Genomic DNA, 18,933 nt, shown 5'->3' on the forward strand with positions numbered 1-18,933 from the left:
TGTTCTTTTTTTCTTTTACTTTTTCAATTGAAGTGTGTTAAAATGTATGAGGAAAACTGGTTTTTGTTTGTTTCTGTGGGCTTCATTTGGTTTGGGTTTTTTAATAGTTGTTTTATATTTGTTCTGTTGCTGACCAAACACAGCTAATCTATTTTGTTAAGATGCCAAAGTTAACAAGTTGGCCTGATTAATCACAGTTTGGTTATGTGTGTGTGTGGTGGGTTGGGGGGTAAACTTTAATGTTGGCATAGTTTTGGAGTCAGACTTGGTAGAACGATAGGAAAAATACACCCACTGATTTCCTTTATAGTGATGTTTTTCTTTATATATTTTTTAATTAATTAATTTATTTTTTTACTACACTGTTACCACACTTGTCAGGCGTACAGCGTTTTTTTGTTTTTTTTGTTAAAATTAAAAAAAATTTTTTTTTTACACTGTTAGCTCAGTTTTAAGTCTGAAGATATTTCTGCATTTTCTTCATCTCTTATAACATCCTTGGCATTAGTCGAAGGGAAATGTGTTGATTCCACCCCCTGCACCCCCAACATTAACATGCATTTTTCACAATATTTTCCTGAACAGAGTGTGAATGATGTTAAAAAACAAGTTATACTATACACCAGGTGGAAGAAGTGACTCATTATCTCCTCTTCCTGAAAAGAGTGTGAATGATGTTAAACAAGTTATACAGTACACCAGGTGGAAGAAGTGACTCATTATCTTCTCTTCCTGAAAAGAGTGTGAATGATGTTAAACAAGTTATACAGTACACCAGGTGGAAGAAGTGACTCATTATCTTCTCTTCCTGAAAGAAAGGTGTAAAAGGAAGTGGTTTGGAACTCGATCAGCCTGATTGTAAAATTCCAGAATTAGGTAGATGGTATGCACTTAGTTACTGGAATTTCTCGACAAGAAGTACAGAAGTATGAAAGCTGAGTTGTAAGAACACAGAGGTAGAAATTGTTCAGAAGATTGATGTTTTCTAAAACAATAAGTGACAGCAGCAGAAGAATCCCAGGGACGAAATTAATGTCTAAAGAACAACATTGCACCTTGTCTCTTGAAAACCTATATGATTACAGCTGTTGTGTTAAACTAAAGAACGAATGAACGAAGCTGTTGCCTTTGGTTTGTTTGAAATGAAAATGCATGTGATCTTGAAATGGAAATATATGTGATCTGGCTTGTTTGAGTTCTGAAAGTTGATATGATTGTGTTCAGTGTCAAGTTTGAAATGGATATGCACGGCATCAGTCTGATTCAAGGCAGATGAGAGAAGCATGCTGACACAACAAAGTCACTAGTGTCATGCTCTTGGGATGACAGGCATAATTAACAAATGCATGTATTGTGCCTGCAAACTAATTGTTTTGTCTTGTCCTCTCAACTGTCGTCATCTTTTCTGTGAATATCTCTATATCTGTTATTTGCTCTCACAAAGCTATCAAAATATCTTACTTTTATATTAATCAGATATTTGGTGTGAAATGATTATTTGTCCATTTTTTGATAAGACACACTTCATACACACAGCAGACATAAACAAGTACAAATGGACACATGTGCATGTGCAATGACTGTCATAATGAAATGATAATTATTTTCCAAGGAATAAAGAAAGATTGTTGCACTGAATGACACCTTTTTAGGTTGTCATACTGAATGACATTGATTAATAAGATTTGATTGATAAGGTTCTAAATGTGGTTATCATTCCAAAGAGTGGTTTTTGTTTATCTCCAAAATAGATTTTTTTTTTTTTACAGAAATTAATGCACTGTCAATACAACATTGTCAAACGTGTGTGTGTGTGTGTGTGTGTGTGTGTGTGTGTGTGTGTGTGTGTATGCAAGACTGCTTATTTTCGAACTGAACACGCTTGATACAAATCTGCTAACATACTCTTTTTTTTCTTTGGAAGCTTTGAATTATTAAATACTGAACACATTTTCGCTACCCCCCTCCTATCCTCCCCCTGCCCCAGAAGCTTTACATTTTAAATGAAGAACACAATTTCAATTTTTTATTTTATTCATTTAAACTGGATAAAGTGTGAATTACAAGGCCTTGTCTCGCTTCTTGTTGTTTTGATCAGACCAGTTTTGCTATGATCTGGCATGGGAATTGTCATCTTCCTTCAGATTGCTAAATCCTCCCACCGAATGTGTGACATTGACATTTTCCTCTCACAGTGCACTCCCAGAATGCAGCATTTGGCTCCGCCCCTTCCTTTGATTGGCTGACCAAATACAGAAACAAGCTGGGCTTGAGCAATCCGTTTGCAGACGACGTGTTTGACCCCATGAAGTACATGAACCTTGACGACAGCAACACCACAGTGTCCGTCTCTGACCCCAGCTGTTCAGGTGTGTGATGTGTGCTGTTTGACTGTGAACTGGGTTTAGACACCTGGAGAAAGAGTATGGTGCGTGACAGATGTGCCTTTTGTGGACGGTTTTAGACACCTGGAGAAAGAGTATGGTGTGTAACAGATGTGCTGTTTGTGGATAGGTTTTAGACACCTGGAGAAAGAGTATGGTGTGTAACAGATGTGCTGTTTGTGGATAGGTTTTAGACACCTGGAGAAAGAGTATGGTGTGTGACATGTGCTGTTTGTGGATAGGTTTTAGACACTTGGAGAAAGAGTATGTGTGCGTGACAGATGTGCCGTTTGCGCATACGTTTTAGACATGTGGAGAAAGAGTATGGTGTGTGACAGATGTGCCGTTTGTGGTTACGTTTTAGACACCTGGAGAAAGAGTATGGTGTGTGACATGTGCTGTTTGTGGATAGGTTTTAGACACCCGGAGAAAGAGTATGTGTACATGACAGATATGCCGTTTGTGGATAGGTTTTAGACACCTGGAGAAAGAGTATGGTGTGTGACAGATGTGCTGTTTGTGGATAGGTTTTAGACACCTGGAGAAAGAGTATGGTGTGTGACATGTGCTGTTTGCGGATAAGTTTTAGATACCCGGAGAAAGAGTATGTGTGCATGACAGATATGCCGTTTGTGGATAGTTTTAGACACCTGGAGAAAGAGCATGGTCTGTGACAGATGTGCTGTTTGTGGATAGGTTTTAGACACCTGGAGAAAGAGTATGGTGTGTGACAGATGTGCTGTTTGTGGTTACGTTTTAGACACCTGGAGAAAGAGTATGGTGTGTGACATGTGCTGTTTGTGGATAGGTTTTAGACACCCGGAGAAAGAGTATGTGTGCATGACAGATATGCCGTTTGTGGATAGGTTTTAGACACCTGGAGAAAGAGTATGGTGTGTAACAGATGTGCTGTTTGTGGATAGGTTTTAGACACCTGGAGAAAGAGTATGGTGTGTAACAGATGTGCTGTTTGTGGATAGGTTTTCGACATGTGGTGAAAGAGTATGGTTTTACACACCTGTAGGAAGAGTATTGTGTGTGATGTATGCTGTTTAACTGTGAACAGGTTTTACACACCTGTAGGAAGATCATGGTGTGTGAGTGGGGGCTGTTTAACATTGAGCTGGTTTTAGAGACTGTAAACATCCCTTTTGCCAAAGTGCTTAAGGCTGTTGATAAAAGCATTCTGCAGATTTCCAAATGATAAACTTCCTGCACATAAAAAAAACAACAACCACCACCCCAAATCAACATTCTGACATGGTGCAGCAATCTGGCCCAGAACTGGGACTGTTTGATGAAGGTCAGAAAGCTGTCAAGACACTGTGAATGAATGTATGAATGGATAGAGAAGGTTGCTGACAGTGATGGAGGAATGAAGGTGCTGACAGTGATGGAGGAATGAAGGTGCTGACAGTGATGGAGGAATGAAGGTGCTGACAGTGATGGAGGAATGAAGGTGTTGACAGTGATGGAGGAATGAAGGTGATGGAGGAATGAAGGTGTTGACAGTGATGGAGGAATGAAGGTGATGGAGGAATGAAGGTGCTGACAGTGATGGAGGAATGAAGGTGATGGAGGAATGAAGGTGCTGACAGTGATGGAGGAATGAAGGTGTTGACTGTGATGGAGGAATGAAGGTGTTGACTGTGATGGAGGAATGAAGGTGCTGACAGTGATGGAGGAATGAAGGTGTTGACTGTTGGAGGAATGAAGGTGTTGACTGTGATGGAGGAATGAAGGTGCTGACAGTGATGGAGGAATGAAGGTGTTGACTGTGATGGAGGAATGAAGGTGCTGACAGTGATGGAGGAATGAAGGTGTTGACTGTGATGAAGGAATGAAGGTGCTGACAGTGATGGAGGAATGAAGGTGCTGACAGTGATGGAGGAATGAAGGTGTTGACTGTGATGGAGGAATGAAGGTGTTGACTGGTGGAGGAAGGAATGAAGGTGCTGACAGTGATGGAGGAATGAATGTGTTGACTGGTGGAGGAATGAAGGTGTTGACTGGTGGAGGAATGAAGGTGCTGACAGTGAAGGAGGAATGAAGGTGCTGACAGTGACGGAGGAATGAAGGTGCTGACTGATGGAGGAATGAAGGTGCTGACAGTGATGGAGGAATGAAGGTGTTGACTGGTGGAGGAATGAATGAAGGTTCTGACAGTGAAGGAGGAATGAAGGTGTTGACTGATGGAGGAATGAAGGTGCTGACAGTGATGGAGGAATGAAGGTGTTGACTGATGGAGGAATGAAGGTGCTGACAGTGATGGAGGAATGAAGGTGTTGACTGGTGGAGGAATGAAGGCGTTGACTGGTGGAGGAATGAAGGTGCTGACAGTGATGGAGGAATGAAGGTGCTGACAGTGATGGAGGAATGAAGGTGTTGACTGTGATGAAGGAATGAAGGTGCTGACAGTGATGGAGGAATGAAGGTGTTGACTGTGATGGAGGAATGAAGGTGTTGACTGTTGGAGGAATGAAGGTGTTGACTGGTGGAGGAATGAAGGTGCTGACAGTGATGGAGGAATGAAGGTGTTGACTGGTGGAGGAATGAAGGTGCTGACAGTGAAGGAGGAATGAAGGTGCTGACAGTGATGGAGGAATGAAGGTGTTGACTGGTGGAGGAATGAAGGTGTTGACAGTGATGGAGGAATGAAGGTGCTGACAGTGATGGAGGAATGAAGGTGTTGACTGGTGGAGGAATGAAGGTGTTGACTGGTGGAGGAATGAAGGTGTTGACTGGTGGAGGAATGAAGGTGTTGACTGGTGCTGTGTGCAGAGCGGGCATCCTCAAGCACACGGTGGTTCACTGACGAGTTTGACGGCAAACTGGAGCTGAACGGTCAGGGCATGTCGGCATCCAAAGGCAACAGCTTTGGATCCAGGGATTCACTCGACTTCAGCAGGTAACAGTCCTCACTGACTTACTGCCATCTTTTTTCTTAAAGGTGTGTGTGTGTGTGCGTGTGTATGCATGGGCTTGTGTGTGTGTATGCATGTGTGCGTGCATGCCTGTTTGCATATGGCCGTCATTTTAACATCTTTTCACTGAAAGTGTTACGAGAGAGAGAGAGAGAGAGAGAGAGAGAGAGAGATAGTGTGTGTGTGTGCACAGCGTAAGTGTGACTGTGATTGAGTTACTGAGGATGTTGTGTGCAGGGACTTCTACGACTCGGAGTCCATAGAAACAATGCAGAAACAGCTGGGCCTGGGGCCAGGGGTGGAGTTACCTCTGGGAGCCAAGCCAGTGACCAGTCGGGAGGCTGTGGCACGACGCATCCTCAGTGACAGGGAGGACGAGTTCATTGATCTGCAGAAAATCAAGTTTGTGGACATTTTTTTTTTATCACTTATTTGTGATCATGTTCTTTGTTTTATGGTGTCAGTTTTCACATATTTATATATGTCATGGTATTTGTGGTGTATGTGGTTGTGTGTATGTAGGTGAGTGCCTTCCAATAGTCTCATGGGACAATGGAATCATACCTGTTAGTGATTGCACTGTGCAGCTTGAATAGCATCTTCAGTGATGAACTGTCCAAGGCTGTGTATACTTGAGTACATGAATGCACTGTCTGGTAATCATGCCTGTACATTATTGATGTGCTTGTGCATATGTAATAGTGTATGTTTGTGTGTGCATATGAGCACGCATGTGTTTGTGTGTGCATATGTATCCTGTGCGTGTGTTGATTTTGAGGAATGTAATGCCATGGTGTCACAGGGTGTTCTGTGGCACATGGAATGTGAACGGCCAGTCCCCGTGTGGGGCTTTGAACAAGTGGTTGACAGTGGACCATCAGCCTCCGGACATCTACGCTATTGGGTGGGTGGGTCTGTCTGTCTGTCTGTCTGTCTGCCGGCCTGCCTGTCTGTCTGTCTGTTTGTTTCCTCTCTATCTACACTATTGGGTGGGTGTGTCACCCAGCCTGTCTGTCTGTCTGTCTGTCAGTCTCCTCTCTATCTACACTATTGGGTGGGTGTGCCACCCAGCCTGTCTGTCTGTCAGTCTCCTCTCTATCTACACTATTGGGTGGGTGTGCCACCCAGCCTGTCTATCTGTCAGTCTCCTCTCTATCTACACTATTGGGTGGGTGTGCCACCCAGCCTGTCTGTCTGTCAGTCTCCTCTCTATCTACACTATTGGGTGGGTGTGCTACCCAGCCTGTCTGTCTGTCAGTCTCCTCTCTATCTACACTATTGGGTGGGTGTGCCACCCAGCCTGTCTGTCTGTCAGTCTCCTCTCTATCTACACTATTGGGTGGGTGTGCCACCCAGCCTGTCTGTCTGTCAGTCTCCTCTCTATCTACACTATTGGGTGGGTGTGCCACCCAGCCTGTCTATCTGTCAGTCTCCTCTCTACATGGGTGGGTGTGTCACCCAACCTGTCTGTCTGTCTGTCAGTCTCCTCTCTATCTACACTATTGGGTCGGTGTGCCACCCAGCCTGTCTGTCTGTCAGTCTTTCTACTCTCTGTCTACACTGTTGGGTCAGTGTGCCACCCAGCCTGTCTGTCTGTCAGTCTCCTCTCTATCTACACTATCGGGTGGGTGTGCCACCCACCCAGCCTGTCTGTCTGTCTGTCTTTCTACTCTCTGTCTACACTGTTGGGTCAGTGTGCCACCCAGCCTGTCTGTCTGTCAGTCTTCTCTCTGTCTACACTATCGGGTGGGTGTGCCACCCAGCCTGTCTGTCTGTCTCCTAGTCTAGCTACATTATCGGGTGGGTGTGTCTGCCTGTCTTCTCTCTCTGGCTGAGTTTTGTAAATGGTATCAGGGGTTTTGTAATTTGCCTGTGTGTGTGTGTGTGTGTGTGTGCGTGTGTGTGTGTTAGATGTTTTTTAAATTTCAAGTTATAGCTGAATTTTTTCCCCAAAGCATATTTGTAGACATTGCACAAGAAGAGTAAGTGTATGTGTGTGTGTGTGCTCTCAATGTGTGAGTGTGTTTTGATGTTGCTAAATGCCAAGACATAGCTCGACTTTTTGTTGTTTTTCCAAAGCATTTTTGCAGACCTCACAGTAATTAAAGAGCGTCCCTCAAAGAATATTCAAAGTATGTAAGGCATGTTCATTATTTGAGAAGCAGTGTATGAAGTGAGAAGTGAAGTGATGGGAAGTGGAAGAAAAGCACAGTGAATCAGTTGTCAGAACCAGTCAGCAACGTTGTCCACAGTCAGCTGTTCAAAATAGATTTAATTCAGTTTTCTTTTCTTGAAATAAAACAGCAAGTTTTAGATGTTCTATCATCAAAATGTTCATTTCTGTTGCTGATGATTTTTTCTTTGCTGGCACAGAAGAAATTTGACTTTCAGACATTTGTTGATTTCTTTCATCATTTTTGTTTTCCATTGACTGGACTGCAGCACTGTTTGGATGCAGAACAAAAGTAGGAAATGAGTGCTGTGCAAAGGCTGAGAGGTGGTGGTTTGTGATGACGGCAGATTCCAAGAGCTTGACTTGAGCCGGGAAGCCTTCATCTTCAATGAGTCGGCCAGGGAGGCTGAGTGGCAGGAGGCTGTGAAGGACTGCCTGCACGCCAAGGGCAGATACAGGAAGGTGGGAAGTGGGGAGGAGGCAGTTACAGAAAAATGGGGGGGGGGGGGGGGGGTCAGATAGATACTGGAATGTGGGGGTGGGGGGTGACAGATGCAGAAGGGGGGAAGGGGCAGATACAGGAAGGTGGGGGTGGTGGTGGTGGTGACAGTTACAGGAAGAGGGTGGGGGGGGGGGCAGTTACAGAAAGGTGGGGGGGAGGGTTTCAGAAACTGGAGGGTGGGGGGTGGCAGATGAAGGAAGGAGGGTGGGGGGGCAGATACAGGAAGGTTGTGGGGGTTTGGGGGGCAGATACTGGGTGGGTGAGGGGGTGACAGATACAGGAAGGTTGTGGGGGTTTGGGGGGGGCAGATACTGGGTGGGTGAGGGGGTGACAGATACAGGAAGGTTGGGAGTGGGGGCAGACACAGGAAGGTTGCGGGTGGGGGGGAAGGGTGCAAGAAACTGGGGGGTGGGGTGGGGTGTCAGGTACTGGAAAGAGGGGGTTGGAGGGGTGACAGATACAGGAAGGGGGGAGGGGCAGTTACAGGGAGGTTTGTGGGAGGGAGGGGAGGGTGCAGATACTGGAAGGTTGAGGGTGGGGGGCAGATACTGGGTGGGTGACAGATACAGGAAGGTTGTGGGGGCTAAATACTGGGAAGGTGGGGAGAGGGGACAGATGCGGGGGGGAGGGGGGGGGCAGATACTGGGGAGGTTGGGTGGGGGGGGGCAGATACAGGAAAGTTGGGGGGGTGGGGTGACAGATTCAGGAAGGTGGGGACAGACACAGGAAGGTTGGGGGTGGGGGGTGGGGGGTGAGATACAGGAAGGTTGGGAGGGGGGGCAGTTACAGGAAGGTTGGGGGAGGGGTGGGTGATGGATTCAGGAAGGGGGGGGGACAGATACAGGAAGGTTGGGGGTGGGGGGGGGGGGTGACAGATACAGGAAGGGGGGTGACAGATATAGGAAGGTTGGGGGTGGGGGTGTGACAGATACAGGAAGGGGGGTGACAGATACTGGAAGGTGGGTGGTGGTGGGGTGACAGATAGAGGATGACAGATAAGGGGGGGTGACAGATACTGGAAGGTGGGTGGTGGTGGGGTGACAGATAGAGGAAGGGGGGAGGGGCAGATACAGGAGGGGTGGGGGGGCGGAGCGGTGCAGATACAGTGGCAATGAGTGGTGAATACACTGTGTAACACATGGCATTATGGTATGTTGTGACACACTGAGATGTATAATATTAATGAGTGGTAAATACACCATGTAACACATGGCATTGTCGTAAGTTGTGACGTTCAGTTGTGTAGTTACGGGTGATTACACTATATAACACAGTTTCTTCATGTTTTGTTGACATACATTGAGTTGTGTAGTGGTTACACATGGTGTCACCATGTGTTGTGAGATATTGAGTTGTGTAAATACTGGTTAGTACACTATGTAAGACAGTGTCATATTCTTGTGACATCCTGAGTTGTGTCATGAGTGGTAGGTACACAGTATAAGATTTGGCTTCACCTTATATTGTGACATATTGAGAACAGTAATGACTGGATTGCAGACTGTGTAACGAATGGCATCATCTTGTGTTGTGAAATACCGAGTTGTCTAATGAGTGATAAGTACACTATGTAACACATGACATCATTATTTTGACATATATTGATTAGTGTATATACTATGTAACACATGACATCACCTTTTGTTGTGACATATATTGATTAGTGTATACACTGTGTAACACATGACATCACCTTTTGTTGTGACATATTGATTAGTGTATACACTGTGTAACACATGGCGTCATCTTTTGTTGTGTAGGATGCGTATCATTTTGTGTTGTTGTAGGTGAAGTCTGTACGCCTGGTGGGCATTCTGCTGATTGTGTACATCACGGAGAAGTTGGCCAAACATGTCAGCTTTCTGGACACTGACACTGTGCCCACTGGCATCATGGGCATCATGGTACAGTCAGTTATATACTGTTTCTTTCTCAGGCACTTACATCATGGTACAGTCAGTTATATACAGTTTCTTTCTCAGGCACTTGAAGAAGGCATTTGGTATAAAGTGGCTTGTTTCGCTCTGTGTGTGTGTGTGTGTGTGTGTGTGTGTGTTAAAAAGTGTGTTTTAAGTATGTGGAAAGAATTAACAAGCAAGAAAGTGAGCCAGTGAGCACGGAAACAGTTGCGTAAACACATGAGTGATAAAATTCTGAAAAAAGTGAGTGCCTGAATGCATATGCATGCACTCGTTTCTATGTGTGTGTATGTGTGATAGCATGGGTTAATGCATTTGTGTGTGTGTGTGTGTGTGGATGTGTGTGGTGTGTCTGTCAGGACAACAAGGATGTATGATGTGTGTCTGTCAGGACAACAAGGATGTATGATGTGTGTCTGTCAGGACAACAAGGATGTATGATGTGTGTCAGGGCAACAAGGATGTATGTTGTGTGTCTGTCAGGGCAACAAGGATGTATGATGTGTGTGTCAGGACACCAAGGCTTTATGATGTGTGTCTGTCAGGACAAGGATGTATGATGTGTGTCAGGGCAACAAGGATGTATGTTGTGTGTCTGTCAGGGCAACAAGGATGTATGATGTGTGTCAGGGCAACAAGGATGTATGTTGTGTGTCTGTCAGAGCAACAAGGATGTATGATGTGTCTGTCAGGGCAACAAGGATGTATGTTGTGTGTCTGTCAGGACAACAAGGATGTATGATGTGTGTCTGTCAGGACAACAAGGATGTATGATGTGTGTCTGTCAGGGCAACAAGGATGTATGATGTGTGTCTGTCAGAGCAACAAGGATGTATGTTGTGTGTCTGTCAGGATAACAAGGATGTATGATGTGTGTCAGGGCAACAAGGATGTATGTTGTGTGTCTGTCAGGACAACAAGGATGTATGATGTGTGTGTCAGGACACCAAGGCTTTATGATGTGTGTCTGTCAGAGCAACAAGGATGTATAGTGTGTCTGTCAGAGCAACAAGGATGTATGATGTGTGTCTGTCAGAGCAACAAGGATGTATGATGTGTGTCTGTCAGGGCAACAAGGATGTATGATGTGTGTCTGTCAGGGCAACAAGGATGTATGATGTGTGTCTGTCAGGGCAACAAGGATGTATGTTGTGTGTCTGTCAGGACAACAAGGATGTATGATGTGTGTCAGGGTAACAAGGATGTATGATGTGTGTCTGTCAGGGCAACAAGGATGTATGATGTGTGTCTGTCAGGACAACAAGGATGTATGTTGTGTGTCTATCAGGACAACAAGGATGTATGATGTGTGTCAGGGTAACAAGGATGTATGATGTGTGTCAGGGTAACAAGGATGTATGATGTGTGTCTGTCAGGGTAACAAGGATGTATGATGTGTCTTTTAGAGCAACAAGGATGTATGTTGTGTGTCTATCAGGACAACAAGGATGTATGATGTGTCTGTCAGGGTAACAAGGATGTATGTTGTTTGTCTGTCAGGGTAACAAGGATGTATGATGTGTGTCTGTCAGGGCAACAAGGATGTATGATGTGTGTCTGTCAGAGCAACAAAGATGTATGTTGTGTGTCTCAGGGCAACAAGGGAGGGGTGGGTGTGCGCTTCACACTACAGAGCACGTCGCTGTGTTTCATCAACTCCCACCTGGCCGCCCATCAGGATGAGTTTGAGCGCAGGAACCAGGTGAGTTGGTTTTTTTGCAGACTTTTGTCTGGGTCTGTTTCTGTCTGTTATGAATGGTGCCACACAGACATTTGTCTGTTTTTGTATGTTTTGGATGGTGCCACACAGACATTTGTCTGTTTCTGTTTTGGATGGTGCCACACAAACTGTTGTCTGGGTCTGTTTCTGTCTGTTTTGGATGGTGCCACACAGACAGTTGTCTGGTTCTGTCTGTTTTGGATGGTGCCACACAGACAGTTGTCTGTTTCTGTCTGTTTTGGATGGTGCCACACAGACAGACTGTTGTCTGGGTCTGTTTCTGTCTGTTTTGGATGGTGCCAAACTGACATCTTTGAAACAGCAATAACAATGCCAGGAAATGGAGATGTTGTTGAAACAGCAGTAAGAAATAATAATGCCAGAAAATGATGTTGAAACAGAAATAATAATGCCAGAAAATGATGTTGAAACAGAAATAATGGTGCTGGAAAATGATGTTGTTGAAACATAAATAATGCCAGAAAATGATATTGCTGAAACGGAAATAATAATACCATGAAATGATGCTGAAACAGAAATGGTTGAAATGCCTGACATGAAGGTGGAGTGGACCATGGAGGGTGCTGAAGCTGTAGTGTTGTGTTGTGTAGTGTAGTGTAGTGCAGTGCAGTGCAGTGCAGTGCTGTGTTGTGTAATGTAGTGTTGTGTTGTGTGGTGTTGTGTAATGTAGTGTAGTGCAGTATTGTGTTGTGTTTTGTTGTCCAGTGTAGTGTTGTGTAATGTAGTGTAGTGTTGTGTATTGTTTGCAGTGTAGTGTTGTGTAGTTTAGTATTGTGTAGTGTAATGTTGTGTAGTGTAAAGTTGTGTTGTGTAGTATTGTGTTGTGTAGTGTTGTGTTGTATAGTGCAGTGCAGTGCAGTACTCTTTCATACCAACCGATTTCAAAGTGTGAAATTCAGGCTGCTCTCCCAGGCAGAGTGTGTCACTACAGTGCAGTGCCACCCAGATTTTCTTTCTTTCCTCCTGTGTATTTGTTTTTCTATCAAGTGGACTTTTCTACAGAATTTTGCCAGGGATAGCCCTTTTGAGGCTGTGGGTTCTTTTACATGTGCTAAGTGCATGCTACACAAGGGACCTAGGTTTATCATGTCATCCCAATGTTTATCTTTAACAGAAACTCCAGCAAGTTCTGTTTCCTTGATGGTGTGTTCTGGCTGTCCTTGTGAGTGTCTGACAGATGGTCAGTAATGATACAGTGAAATCTGTTGGGTCACAGTACATTTTCAGTGACTTGTTTTGCTTGTTCTTTTGCACAGGACTACAGAGACATTCTTGGGAAGATGCGGTTCAAACAGTTTGTTCCACCACTGACCATTGGAGAACATGAGTGAGTGTCTGTAACAGTATGAACATGTTTTATGGAGAGGGGGAAACGTGTGTGCTGGAATTCCTGTGCTGCCTTTTTGGTGTACATGTCTTGTGGTGTTTGTCTTGTGAAGTCGTGGTTATATCAGAATATGGCATGTCTGAATTGTGTTGTTTACAAAAGATGAAACTGTGTTTTACTTTAAGGTTTTTGGAAGTTAGATGTATGTAAACTTAGTGTTTACTTTTGACTTCGGGAACTATTTGTAATTTTTGCAATATAATCCTCTAAAAAACAAAAACAAAAACAAAAAAAACCCCAAACAACCAAAAAACAAAAAAAAACCACTAAATTAAAATGATGCTCAAAACTATGCAAAAGTATACATTTTCTTGAAGGAAAATAAATGGAGAGTATAACTATCAAAATGTTCAATGTTGACAGGATGAGATAACTCCTAGTCAGCAGAAGGTAACTAAGATTTTCATGAAAAAACCTACAAAATATTTTGGAAAAAAAGACGAGAATTCTAGTCTGTTTATTTCCTGAGTGGAAATGGTGCTGAAATATTTGCAGATGTATCAGACACAACAAGTAAGTGCAATTGTGTTGTTTTCCTCCACTATCATATTGTTTTAAATGTAAACAATATACATAAGCACTCACATAACCCATACACACTCACCTTTCCACCCACACACCCACAAACACTATCAAACAATATCATTACAAAAACTCTTAGAAACAATATTTCATCTGGGGGTTTCACAGTAAATCAAAACCCCAAAATGAATGTTTGAACCATAATATTGATATACAAACAATCGTTCTTGTTTGTGAGTGATGTGTGCAAACTGCCATTCCTTAGATTTTCAAATCATGGAGAAAGATTGTTGATGTATTGGCAGGTGAGACAAAATGTTTGTGATGTATGTAAACTGTCATTCCTTTAGTTTTTAAATGATGGAGAGATGATTGTTTATACATTGACAGGTGAGGCAAAATGTGAGTGATGTGTACAAACTGTCATTCCTTTAGTTTCCTATGTTTTGTTTTTGTGGCAGTTTGGTATTCTGGATCGGTGACCTGAACTATCGGATCTCCAACTACAGCTTGGAAGAGGTGAAGGGCTGGATCCACCAACAGAAATACAAGATCCTGCTGAGTGCGGATCAGGTGGGTGCTGTGCTGTCCACAGAGAGGGGAAGGAAGGGGGGATGCTGTCCACAGAGAGGGGAAGGAAGGTGTGTGGGGTGGTGCTGTCCACAGAGAGGGGAAGGAAGGTGTGTGGGGTGGTGCTGTCCACAGAGAGGGGAAGGAAGGGGGGTGCTGCTGTCCACAGAGAGGGGAAGGAAGGTGGGGGGCGGGGTGCTGTCCACAGAGAGGGGAAGGAAGGTGGGGGGTGGGGTGCTGTCCACAGAGAGGGGAAGGAAGGAAGGGGGCGGGGTGCTGTCCACAGAGAGGGGAAGGGAGGGGGGTGTGATGTCCACAGAGAGGGGAAGGAAGGCGGGGGGTGGGGTGCTGTCCACAGAGAGGGGAAGGAAGGTGAGGGGCGGGGTGCTGTCCACAGAGAGGGGAAGGAAGGGGGGTGGGGTGCTGTCCACAGAGAGGGGAAGGGGGGGTGCTGTCCACAGAGAGGGGAAGGAAGGCGGGGGGTGGGGTGCTGTCCACAGAGAGGGGAAGGAAGGCGGGGGTGGGGTGCTGTCCACAGAGAGGGGAAGGGAGGAGGGTGTGATGTCCACAGAGAGGGGAAGGGGGGGGGGGTGCTGTCCACAGAGAGGGGAAGGAAGGCGGGGGGTGGGGTGCTGTCCACAGAGAGGGGAAGGGGGGGGGTGCTGTCCACAGAGAGGGGAAGGAAGGCGGGGGGTGGGGTGCTGTCCACAGAGAGGGGAAGGGGTGGGGGGTGGGGTGCTGTCCACAGAGAGGGGAAGGAAGGTGGGGGGCAGGGTGTTGTCCACAGAGAGGGGAAGGGGTGGGGGGTGGGGTGCTGTCCACAGAGAGGGGAAGGAAGGCGGGGGGTGGGGTGCTGTCCACAGAGAGGGGAAGGGGGGGGGTGCTGTCCACAGAGAGGGGAAGGAAGGCGGGGGGTGGGGTGCTGTCCACAGAGAGGGGAAGGGGTGGGGGGTGGGGTGCTGTCCACAGAGAGGGGAAGGAAGGTGGGGGGCAGGGTGTTGTCCACAGAGAGGGGAAGGGGTGGGGGGTGGGGTGCTAACCACAGAGAGGGGAAGGAAGGTGGGGGGCAGGGTGCTGTCCACAGAGAGGGGAAGGAAGGGGGGTGTGATGTCCACAGAGAGGGGAAGGAAGGAAGGGGGCGGGGTGCTGTCCACAGAGAGGGGAAGGGGTGGGGGGTGGGGTGCTGTCCACAGAGAGGGGAAGGAAGGTGGGGGGCAGGGTGCTGTCCACAGAGAGTGGAAGGGGGGGGGTGCTGTCCACAGAGAGGGGAAGGAAGGTGAGGGGTGGGGTGCTGTCCACAGAGAGGGGAAGGAAGGCGGGGGGCGGGGTGCTGTCCACAGAGAGGGGAAGGAAGGTGAGGGGCGGGGTGCTGTCCACAGAGAGGGGAAGGAAGGAAGGTGTGGGGGGGGGTGCTGTCCACAGAGAGGGGAAGGAAGGTGAGGGGCGGGGTGCTGTCCACAGAGAGGGGAAGGAAGGTGAGGGGGGGGTGCTGTCCACAGAGAGGGGAAGGAAGGTGAGGGGCGGGGTGCTGTCCACAGAGAGGGGAAGGAAGGGGGGTGGGGTGCTGTCCACAGAGAGGGGAAGGGGGGGGGGGGTGCTGTCCACAGAGAGGGGAAGGAAGGCGGGGGGCGGGGTGCTGTCCACAGAGAGGGGAAGGAAGGTGAGGGGCGGGGTGCTGTCCACAGAGAGGGGAAGGAAGGAAGGTGAGGGGGGGGGGTGCTGTCCACAGAGAGGGGAAGGAAGGTGAGGGGCGGGGTGCTGTCCACAGAGAGGGGAAGGAAGGAAGGTGAGGGGGGGGGTGCTGTCCACAGAGAGGGGAAGGAAGGTGAGGGGGGGGGTGCTGTCCACAGAGAGGGGAAGGAAGGAAGGTGAGGGGGGGGGGTGCTGTCCACAGAGAGGGGAAGGAAGGGGGGTGGGGTGCTGTCCACAGAGAGGGGAAGGGGGGGGGTGCTGTCCACAGAGAGGGGAAGGAAGGCGGGGGGCGGGGTGCTGTCCACAGAGAGGGGAAGGGAGGGGTTGGGGTGCTGTCCACAGAGAGGGGAAGGGAGGGGGTGGGGTGCTGTCCACAGAGAGGGGAAGGAAGGTGGGGGGTGGGGTGCTGTCCACAGAGAGGGGAAGGAAGGCGGGGGGCGGGGTGCTGTCCACAGAGAGGGGAAGGGAGGGGGTGGGGTGCTGTCCACAGAGAGGGGAAGGGAGGGGGTGGGGTGCTGTCCACAGAGAGGGGAAGGAAGGTGGGCGGGGTGCTGTCCACAGAGTGGGGAAGGGGGGTGGGGTGCTGTCCACAGAGAGGGGAAGGGGGGGGTGCTGTCCACAGAGAGGGGAAGGGGGGGGTGCTGTCCACAGAGAGGGGAAGGAAGGTGGGGGGTGGGGTGCTGTCCACAGAGAGGGGAAGGGGGGGGGGGTGCTGTCCACAGAGAGGGGAAGGAAGGTGGGGGGTGGGGTGCTGTCCACAGAGAGGGGAAGGGGGGGGGTGCTGTCCACAGAGAAGGGAAGGGAGGGGGGTGTGATGTCCACAGAGAGGGGAAGGAAGGGGGTGGTGTGCTGTCCACAGAGAGGGGAAGGGGGTGGGGGGAGTGCTGTGCTGTCCACAGTTTGAGATCTATTGATATTGACACACATCCATGTACACCATCTTCACAGACAGTTTGAGATCCTTTGATACTGACACACGCCCATGTACACCATCTTCACAGACAGTTTGAGATCCATTGATACTGACACACATCCATGTACACCATCTTCACAGACGGTTTGAGATCCATTGATACTGACACACACTCATGTACACCATCTTCACAGACAGTTTTAGATTCATTGATACTGACACACACTCATGTACACCATCTTCACAGACAGTTTTAGATTCATTGATACTGACACACATCCATCCATGTACATCATCTTCACAGACAGTTTCAGATACACACTGATGCACATATGTCCACTCAGCGATGACTGGTGCTGTTTCAGTTGAGCACTCAGCTGGGTCACACAGATGTGTTCCGCGGATTTGAGGAGGGCCCCATCACTTTCGATCCCACATACAAGTTTGATCCGGGCACCGATGTCTATGACAGCAGGTAAGAATCAGAATCTCGGTAACAGAAGGAGGAGGAACATGGATGATAGATGCCATTCTGTAGGATGAATACTCCTTGGTTAGAGGAGGAACATGGATGATAGATGCCATTCTGTAGGATGAATACTTCTTGGCTACAGGAGGAGGAACATGGATGATAGATGCCATTCTGTAGGATGAATACTCCTTGGTTAGAGGAGGAACATGGATGATAGATGACTTTCTGTAGGGTGAATAGTAATTAGTTAGAAGAGGAGGGACATGGATGATAGATGCCTTTCTGTAGGATGAATACTTCTTGGCTACAGGAGGAGGATCATTGATGATAGATGCCTTTCTGTAGGATGAATACTTCTTGGTTAGAGGAGGAACATGGATGATAGATGCCATTCTGTAGGATGAATACTTCTTGGTTAGAGGGGAGGAACATGGATGATAGATGCCGTTCTGTAGGATGAATACTTCTTGGTTAGAAGAGGAGGAACATGGATGATAGATGCCATTCTGTAGGATGAATACTTCATGGCTACAGGAGGAGGAACAGGGATGATAGATGACTTTCTGTAGGATGAATAGTTATTAGTTAGAGGAGGAGGAACATGGATGATAGATGCCATTCTGTAGGATGAATTCTTCTTGGTTAGAGGAGGAACATGGATGATAGATGCCATTCTGTAGGATGAATACTAATTAGAGGAGGAGGAAATGGATGATACATGACTTTCTTTGGGATGAATTATATGTGGTAGCAGCTGTTGTGAACATTATATGTGGATGTGGCTCTTGTGAACGTTGTATATGGTAGTGGCTCTTGTGAACATTTTGTGTGGTATGTTGTAGCGGCTGTTGTGAACATTATATGTGGTTGTGGCTCTTGTGAACATTGTATATGGTAGTGGCTCTTGTGAACATTGTATGTGGTAGCGTTGTGAACATTATACGTTGTAGTGGCTGTTGTGAACATTATATGTGGTAGTGGCTGTTGTGAACATTATATGTGTAAAATCAGATTTACAGTTATGCCAGGAGCATTAAATATCCAGTACTCAATAAGGATAGCAACTAGGAAATCTTCAACAACAACCAAACAATGGTAGTTAGACACAGCTCTGCATTCTGAGGTCTTGTAAGGACAAAAGGTGTATTTGATCATTGTTAAAAGATGTGCAAGAACCGAATGCTAAGGTCATCAACGTTTTGACTTCCAAACATTGGAGATAAAGTCAAGAGAGAGAAGGAAAAAAAATCTCTTCACAGATTTTACCATTAATTTAAACATTTACAGGCTTTTGTTATATATATTTTTCCTTGTACACATCTGAAAGAGAAAGATCCTTCTTCACAAAGAAAAAAACCAAAAAACAAAAGAACTTAAAAAAAAAAAAAAAAAATGACTGAACAGCAAAGTGATGGGCACTTTCAGTGACAAAAGTCGGATACCGGCGTGGTGTGATCGGATACTGTGGCAAGGGGTCGGGGTTCACCAGCTGCGCTATGACTCTCATCCTCAGCTACGCATCAGTGACCACAAACCTGTGTCAGCCATGTTTGATGTGGAGGTGGGTGTGGAGAAATGTCAGCTATGTTTGATGTGGAGATGGGTGTGGAGAAATGGGTGTTTAATGTGGAGGTGGGTGTGGAGAAATAGGTGTTGGTTGATGTGGATGTGGGTGTGGAGAAATGGGTGTTGGTTGATGTGGAGGTGGGTGTGGAGGAATGGGTGTTGGTTGAT

The 18,933-nt window shown here is 46.8% G+C and overlaps 1 protein-coding gene across 4 annotated transcripts in view; it reads left to right on the forward strand.

The window, feature by feature from the left end:
• Positions 1-18,933, forward strand: part of LOC143283081 (inositol polyphosphate 5-phosphatase OCRL-like) — a 49,918-nt gene that overhangs the window by 11,334 nt on the left and 19,651 nt on the right. For all 4 annotated transcript variants that reach the window (XM_076589119.1, XM_076589118.1, XM_076589120.1 and 1 more), the window contains 11 exons: positions 2,196-2,369; positions 5,166-5,292; positions 5,546-5,710; positions 6,111-6,212; positions 7,829-7,943; positions 9,771-9,887; positions 11,497-11,604; positions 12,900-12,970; positions 14,014-14,125; positions 17,093-17,202; positions 18,625-18,760. In XM_076589119.1, coding sequence (XP_076445234.1) covers positions 2,196-2,369; positions 5,166-5,292; positions 5,546-5,710; positions 6,111-6,212; positions 7,829-7,943; positions 9,771-9,887; positions 11,497-11,604; positions 12,900-12,970; positions 14,014-14,125; positions 17,093-17,202; positions 18,625-18,760 — 1,337 coding nt within the window. The remainder of the gene's footprint in view (positions 1-2,195; positions 2,370-5,165; positions 5,293-5,545; positions 5,711-6,110; positions 6,213-7,828; positions 7,944-9,770; positions 9,888-11,496; positions 11,605-12,899; positions 12,971-14,013; positions 14,126-17,092; positions 17,203-18,624; positions 18,761-18,933) is intronic.

Source organism: Babylonia areolata, chromosome 6 (genome assembly GCF_041734735.1).
Source record: "Babylonia areolata isolate BAREFJ2019XMU chromosome 6, ASM4173473v1, whole genome shotgun sequence".
NCBI lineage: Eukaryota > Metazoa > Mollusca > Gastropoda > Neogastropoda > Buccinidae > Babylonia > Babylonia areolata.